The sequence below is a fragment of the Trachymyrmex septentrionalis genome, unplaced genomic scaffold (genome assembly GCF_001594115.1).
Source record: "Trachymyrmex septentrionalis isolate Tsep2-gDNA-1 unplaced genomic scaffold, Tsep1.0 scaffold83, whole genome shotgun sequence".
Classification (NCBI taxonomy): domain Eukaryota; kingdom Metazoa; phylum Arthropoda; class Insecta; order Hymenoptera; family Formicidae; genus Trachymyrmex; species Trachymyrmex septentrionalis.
The window spans coordinates 3,184,705-3,193,282 of record NW_017306018.1 but is presented as its reverse complement, the minus strand read 5'-3'; the positions used below and the strand labels follow the sequence as shown (position 1 = coordinate 3,193,282).

The window sequence follows — 8,578 nt, the reverse complement described above, 5'->3', positions numbered from 1 at the left end:
GACCGAAACGTCCCGCGAAACTGGGACGAGTTTATCCGTGGAAAGTGAATTAACAACGGCCTTGGATTATAAACGCTGCTTGGCAATCCCACGGAGAGAGAAGACTACGTACTTCTACTACGGGCTACACCTGCCCGTGAAAGGTGAGGTACCACCTGTTATTGATGTTTTGCTAGGACCTAATACCGGAACGGCCGTTGGCGGTTGTCACTACGACATGTGTACAAACATCAATAAGTAATAATCGAGTCAACTTTCACGTTAAGATGTATGCCGATTTCCCCTTTCGGTCGTCGTTACCTCTACGTTTAACTGATGAAATCAGTAAACGCGACAAGTTAATAAACCCAGTAAATAGAGATCTCACGCCTCTCTCACTTAATCCGATTTAATCCGACGTGGAGAGGCGCGCGTTCTTCTACACGCGAGTCTCTCTCGGAGGCCAAATTAATCTACTGAGCAGAAAAGAGCAGAAAAGATAAAAAGCAGAAAAGATTGATGCAGCTAGTCGCGCGCTATAATTAAGAAATTTATATAAAGTGAAGTCGATCGGTCTAAGAGGCTCGTATATAAGGCAGAAAAAATTCATCGTAATTCAATACGTTTAAAATTATACACACGACTCACACGGGAGAATACCTATATAGATTCCTCGCACAGAGGAAAAAAAATATCGTTTTTATTGCTAAGAAAAGTGATTGCTCAATTTACTTTCTTCCTTATAAGCAACGGTTTTATGTCTTCGACGAAGAGTATTTTCTCGATAACAATCTTAAAGTGTGTTTATTCGAAGTTTCAGACAAATTATTATTATGTACGTAAAACGAGAATCTATTTGTTCTTTTAAAGAATATCATATTGTAAAACTGATTGAAGAAGCGACTTCATTTGTTCTCCAATAAGAGACGTGGATGATAAAATGTGTAGCACAGAGTAAAATATATTGCCTCCTTGTCTCTGTGTAAACGAAGACGAAATGATCGTTGTTGCATCGTCTCTTGCTGGAAAGCAGCAAATCGAATTTGTTTTAATAATCTTCATGGAAATATGAAACTGATTGAATTGAGAATATATTTTGAATATAAATTTCCATGCACAACTTTGGTTGAACTTACGATAGATTCGTGGATAAATGAACTTTTTCTTCAAGTACTTGGAAACAAGTAATCGTAGCTTGCTCGTGGCAAGTATTTTTTCTGTATAGAGCACGCACATCTCGCGGACACGGCGCGTTGCGCCTCTTACAAAAGCAACGTGTGCATCCCGGTACGACTAACGGCGGTACTCTGTGACTCACACCGTTCAGTCGTTCAGTCCGCGACGGGCTACGAAGCCGGCAACATCGAGTATGCGTGTGTTTTCCAGTCCCCGGCGTTTTGCCTTTAAACATAGAGTTGATTGAGCGATCGGTGATCATCCCCGGTGTGTCACGTGCGTCATTTGTGTCAGCGACATGATTCGAAGCAGTTGAGGTTGCTCGCTTATTGCTTAGGTGATACTCTATCCGCGCGTGACGACTTCAGTGGAGATTCTTTTTCAATTTCAACGACGATGGTAATTGAAGATAATATTTAATATGTAATTCAACGAACGCGGTACAGTGCCGTTGATCACAGTTTTTCGAGCTTTGAGTTTTGAAATTGAAATTTCTCTGAAATATCGAGGGGAAATGGAATGTTAAGCTGCGAAGAGAGACCGTATTATTATATTAAATAGATAAAAACTCGCATTATTATCATTAAAAGGTATAATTTCGTTTTGAGTTTTATTTAATTATTATTATTTATTATAAAAAATGCCTTTACAATTGTCTAAACATAATGCAAGAATAGAATTTAAATTTAGTTGAAAACAAAGAATATTAAAGGAATAATATCATGTCCTCGTGTGATCGTGTTGCAAAATTATGGATTCATATCAAGACTTTGATGTATAAATATGTTCAAAGAAGCCACGTTATCTATGGGTATTTACCTTAAAGTATCTTACAATATATTTAACGATGCATCAAACCACGGAGATAACTCACAAACTGAGCTTCTCTCCTGAAGAAAATCCCAAAGTTGAAGTTTCCGAATTAAGTATAAATATATGTTCTGTCATATTCAATTTGATCTCAAAGTAAACTTTCAATTCAGCCCAGATTGTCTCGTGCCGCTTTGACTCTCGAATCGTGAATAACGATCAAGTATCTTGTAGTTTAATGACGTCAGAAATTTCCCCATCTCGGAGTTCTTACCTTCGACATAAGTGTCATACGTATATACTGTGTGTGTGTGTGTGTGTGTGTGTGTGTAAAAAATATTAAATAAAAACCTTGTGTATAATCGAGTTAAGCAAGAAGAATCTTTTTTAAAGAATTTGTTTAAATACTTAACTTGATTGTGCAGAAGTCTTTGTAATTGTAGATAATAAGAGAGTGTGTGTTGAATTGCAAAATAAAAATTGTGAAGGTCAATCTTGTGAAGAAATGAAAAGTCAGATATATATATATATATATATGTGGAGCGACCGTAGAATTGCTGGAATTCGTGATTCTTCGCGTGATGGTCGTGTCGCGAATGTGTCTCCTTGCCTCCCGCCTTTCTTTGTCTCGTGAACGGGAAGTGATTCATTTTCTTATGGCTCAATGGCAAGACTAAAATGCTTCAACGTCGAACGTGATGCAGGAAACGCTTTCATGAAGCGAGGGCGATTGATTACTCTCATTAATTAAAGTGCAATCTTTGTAACGCAGCGTTACGTTTCATCGCTCACGAATCGGGGAAGACATTAGAGAAGACTTTCAAATTTAATTGGAAACCTATAATTACCTCATTTTACATTGAATATCATCGTGTTGTGCGCGCGCAAGGACATGCTCGCGTAAATTACCCTTGAGAGAAAATATAGTTACATCGATGACGTACTTAATATACGGATCGGTGAGCGATCATTCCTAAGAAATCCATCCATTAATCATCAAAGATTTCGGATTTTTGAAATTATTAGTACTACATTTTGCAGATCATCAGAGTATTTTAATCTCAATATTTTAATGTTGTTTTAATAATCTTTACATTCTAACGTTTAATCTTAATATTTTTTAATGCTTTCGGCATTGGAAATCTTAACGGAATGCGTACGGTTAATCCTTCGAAGTTGACGCCAAAATCTGTAACACAGTTATCGATGCTGTTTGTAAGACCTCAATTTAGATTAAAAGACACTTAATTTAATTTATGTCAATTAGAAGACTTAATTTCAAGGAACCAAAATGACAAAGTAGTAAATCGTATAAAAATAGAATATAACTTGTATATAAAAAAAGAATAACTAATAAGAATAATTAAGTATATTTTGACAATTATAATTTGTATTAGACCGACGAGGATAAATCAACTAAGAGAAATAATCTTATTTTCGATCGCGAAATGAAATTTACATGTTCAAAATTCTGAGTATATATATATATATATAAAATAAATAAATTTTAAAAAGAATAATCCAAATATATACATAAAGAAAAAGGAATTGTTTGACATTATTGACAAAGAGATTGATAATAGAATTTAATAGCTGACTCCCCGTCAGCTCCGGAAGAACAGTTAAGGATATAAGTTCTGCGCATTGTCGTACGGTAAAACTGTCTGGCGATCGGAATTTTCAGTGCAATACAGACACTCCAACCACTGTCTAATAAATTTACAAAACAGGATTATGCGGCATTACACCTCGCGTGCTGACACGCTCTGTGAGTCACGTTTTCCACGACGGACTTTAACAGGTTCGTTGAACTAGTTTGCATCTTTCCCTCTTCTTCGTCGCTCCGTCTCTCACTTTCGAAAGCAAGGTAGACATCTCGGATGAGAGGCTTTCGTAGGCGATCTCTATTTGGCTCGAACAGTTAAAGAAACGATTGTCGTCATACGGTCGCCATACCATATACTTGCTGGACGTTATCGTCTGTATAAGTGCGTCTTGGACTGAATGACGTTGACAATTGCATTGGCGATTGTCGAGGACGGATTTCAAGGAGAATTTCTATTTTTACAAATTATTCATATTTGCAAATTGTTTTATCATCTATATTTTTTAATGTTTGATGTATATTGTTTCTAATCGATTGGACAGCCCGACGAATATATTTTCGGAAAAAATTGCGCGTTATCGACATTTATTAGAACAGATATTTCCACATTATAACGAAACTATGAAATCTGGATATGTTCGCAATAATAACTGCAATTTCTTCCAATTTTTATGGCAATTGTATCGGATGCGACATCATCCGGTAGTTCCATTCACAGCAAGGCAAAATTCTCTTCAATTGCGATTTACGATATCTAATGGACTATCTCCAATTCTGGAAATCAGAGCGATCGTAGTGGTGTAAAGTATAGTAGAGAAGGAGAGAGTGGGCGGGAGAGAGAGAAGAATCGTCATTGATGCGTGTAATGACGTATCTTAAAAGCTCTCCCGATAAGGTACGCGTATTGGTAACCTCCGTACCTTCTGAGAACGCTTTTACAACTGTTATTATACGGTGGGAATTTTACGGTTGTGCACATTGAGTACACCGACCGATATAATGGAATATCCTGTTATGATTTGCATTCACGTTATGACTTTTGCGGCGTTCCGTCGAGATAGGGATCGATAAACATGTATTTAAAGAGACGTGATGGAGAAGGGAAGATTTATTAAAGAGCCATAAGAGAATTGATTTTTATTAAGATGTGATGGGACTCTCAATTCCTCCCTTTTTTTCTTTTATAACGATACGCATTATGATACACTGAGAGGAAAAAATAGTTGTAATTTAATTACAAATTATCATAATTTAATATACAGTTGTTTTTTGGAATAAACTATATTTACAGTTATTTTAACCGTGCAAATTAGTCAATTTTTGCTATTAATAATACTGGGTGTCCCATTCATCACCGGTCGATTTGAATTTCGCGCTGTTTTTAAAACGTCAAACCGATTAACCTCAAACTTCACATATGTCATCTAGACAGATGGGAAATTAATTATGGGAAAGTACACGGTGAAAGAACGCGTGCAAATTATTCAGGTGTATTACGAAAAATCACGATCTTTAGCGCTAACGATTCGCGAGCTTCGTAATCATTTCCCTCGAAATCATGTGCCAGCAAAAAGCACTGTGCAAAGTTTGGTCGCTAGATTTGTTGAAACTGGTTCAGTTGGAGATCTGAAAAAGTCTCCGCGTCCCCGTACCGCTCGTTCAAGTGAAAATGTTGCTGCTGTTGCTGAAAGTGTGAGAGAAACCCCGGGCACATCAATTCGACATCGTTCTCAGGAACTGAACATTTCGAGGACCAGTTTGCAAAGAATTTTGAGAAAAGATCTTCATTTGCAAACTTATAAGATTCAATTATACCAAGAACTTCAACCATTGGACCATCTCCAACGTCGCACATTTGTGGATTGGGCGCTGCAGAAGAAAAAAGATGATGATGATTTTTTCGACAAAATTATCTTCAGCGACGAGGCGCATTTTCACCTCAGTGGCTACGTGAATAAGCAAAATTGTCGCATATGGGGCTCGGAAAATCCACGAGCGGTTGAACAACTGCCGATGCATCCAAAGCGAGTCACTGTTTGGTGCGGTTTTTGGTCGAAAGGCGTGATTGGGCCATTTTTCTTCGAAAATGATGATGGCGAAGTGGTTCCTGTGAATGGGAAACGATATCGCGACATGTTGATCAGCTATTTCTGGCATCAATTGGAAGGTCTTGACTTGGCTGATATTTGGTTTCAGCAAGATGGCGCTTCTTGCCACACAGCGAATGGAACAATGGCACTTTTGCAAGCAAAATTTCCGCAACGCGTGATTTCTCGAAGAGGTGATGTCAATTGGCCACCAAGATCATGCGATTTGACACCTTTGGACTTTTTTCTCTGGGGTCACGTCAAAGAGAAGGTTTATGCCGACAATCCACAGACAATTCCACAGCTGAAAGACAACATTGAACGTGTCATTGGTGAAATTGGTCCGAGTTTGTGCGAAAACGTCATGAAACATTTTGGGAAAAGATTGGTGGTCTGTCAAAAAAGCCGAGGCGGCCATTTGGAAGATATCATATTCCATTATTAACTCCCAAGTTTGTACTTTTAAATAAAAAAAAAATTACCAAGATTACTTCAACCGTTTGAGTTTTATTCAATAAGTAGATCGATCGGTGATGAATGGGACACCCTGTAGTCACACACCCCACTTGAAAATTTTTAGTTTTTTTTCTTAACAAATTTTTTAATTATCACATCAAAAGTAGTGAACTTCACTATAATTGTGATTGCATTTACTGAAGAGGAATGTTTCAATTACCATTTACATCTTGATATTTCTATATTAATACAGAAAATTATCATAATTTATAGTACAATTTTTTAATGTATGAGAGAATAAAAAATGTAATCATTAATACCGACATTACAGCAGTAATAACCGTAAAAATGAATAACTCCTAAGTATAATTTTTTTTCCACGCAATTATAGTCACAAATACCAAATACTTTTCTCTTATGTACAGTCACGTAATTTAATTGAATCTATTTCAACTCGATTCAATTAGAGGCAACTGATGTAGAGTGACGTGCGGCGCGTATTCAATCTTCATCCTCGATGGAAATTTCGTGACGATAACTCTCGCCAAAAAAGAGATCGTTATCACGGAGGTGATTAGGCAACACGTTATCAGTGACGTGCAAATATGAGTCTAGCGGAACGATAGCGCAAGCACGCGTACGTCCTTGCGATGCGTGCTTATAACCACGGCATTGTTAATTGTTCCGAAGGATGCAAGCGGCGACAAAGTTAAGGGACGCGTGTTCGTCTTGGTGTGTACTAACATTTGAGACACACATTTATTCTACAACGCAATAAGATGATATTTCTGAGAATGATCTTCGAGTGTATTCTCTATCAGCGGATGTCTCCACCTGCCATGAGTGACAAAATTATTTTTGAAATTAAAAAAAAACGGCAGGTCTAAAACTTAAACGATCATTTTCTGCGTCGGATTATCGGGAAAACTTTTAAGACAGGAGACACAACACATGTAAGGCATAAGAAAATCGACTAATCTCGTAGTCTTTTATGGAAAGAAGGGAAATGAAGATGCATTTTCTTAAACATTATACGTTATGCAAGATTCTGTGTCTCCTGCTTAATTCTTTTTTCCCCGCTTGAATTCCATTGTTTCTGAATAAGCAAGTTAAAAAAGTTTCGTTGGATAAGATTGCTTTCTTCGAGACCATTTTTTCAAAATGCGAAATACTGTATACTATCATTATATGTATAATATCATATATTATATGATATATAATATCATTGTTTAAATACATATTATCGGATACTATCAATAGATATCATTATTACATGATTTTTATATATATCTAAACGTGTGTCGCGTGATATATCCGATTTGAATCCATTATTCGATATTGTCGATAACTTATTGATAACAGGAGATAGAAGTGTTATCACCTGGCTGACAATGAATGATTTGTCGTAGGCAATATATGTCATTACAAATCGACCTAACCCAAAACAGCAAGATGCGTTCATTAAAGAACTACATTTCATTAAAACAATAAATATATATATCTGACGTATTTTTAAGTTAAATTCTTGTAAAAATCACTCAAAAAATTGGTTCGGAAATAGAATTATTAGTTCGGTATTTATGATCAATTCTTCCACACACTGTTAAATTTATAATATGTAATATTATACCCAATTTGAGTTTTTAATTAGTTCTATTGATCGCCATTGCTTCTATTTGATATGACGTTAATTTAACTAAAAACAATAGAGTTAAGTAATTTAACTACAAAAATGTATAAGAGTTGACTCAAATTTAATTTATTATTTACTAAATGCATACGTTAACATGGATGTAGATCACTTTGAAACTAGCCATCAGAAATGATTGATTTATATATGTATAACGTAGACGTAAGTTAAAAATAATAAAATGTTATACACCAGCTTGATTGAATATATTCTTCATCTTGTTCAATCGAAGAATTAGAAAAAGATTAACAGTAAATGAAATCTAGATTAACAGTAAATGTGAAATCTAGAAAGTTAATCCATATTGACGGAAATGAAGCGCCACTAGATTTCGTTTAAACAGAAAAACGAAATGGATCGGTCTTCTAATATAAACGACTTACGTAACGATGTGTCGTGTGAAATGTACCGTGTACATTTCAACAGTATAGTTTCCATGCGAAATGTGACAGAAAGATCGATGTCCGCGACAGAGCGATATCTCGTTGACCGCTACCACGCCGACGGAACTGCGGTGAACGAACAGTTTCATTGCGGCGGAAACCGTGAATCATGCCTCTGCTTTGGTCCGGCACGCGCGGACCTCAACAAGAGAGAACGTTATGCGATCGATCGCGCGGTCAGTAGCCCCATCGGTCATAATTAGCTGACCCTATAACGGCCTCGCCGATCAAATAACTCGATAGCAAGATTACCACACGCTTCCATTGTCAACGAAATTCGTCTGTCGTCAAAATGGCGACGACGAGGAGCGGAAACTTGCAAGCGTGACCA

At 36.7% G+C, this 8,578-nt stretch overlaps 1 protein-coding gene across 1 annotated transcript in view; it reads left to right on the top strand.

The window, feature by feature from the left end:
• Positions 1–1,327: 1,327 nt before the first annotated feature.
• The window catches only part of LOC108755089 (unconventional myosin-Ie-like), a 39,112-nt gene continuing 31,861 nt past the window's right edge, over positions 1,328–8,578 (top strand). Inside the window, exon 1 of the mRNA XM_018497881.1 lies at positions 1,328–1,554. Within this exon, the coding sequence (XP_018353383.1) occupies positions 1,552–1,554 (3 nt within the window). The 5' untranslated portion in view covers positions 1,328–1,551. The remainder of the gene's footprint in view (positions 1,555–8,578) is intronic.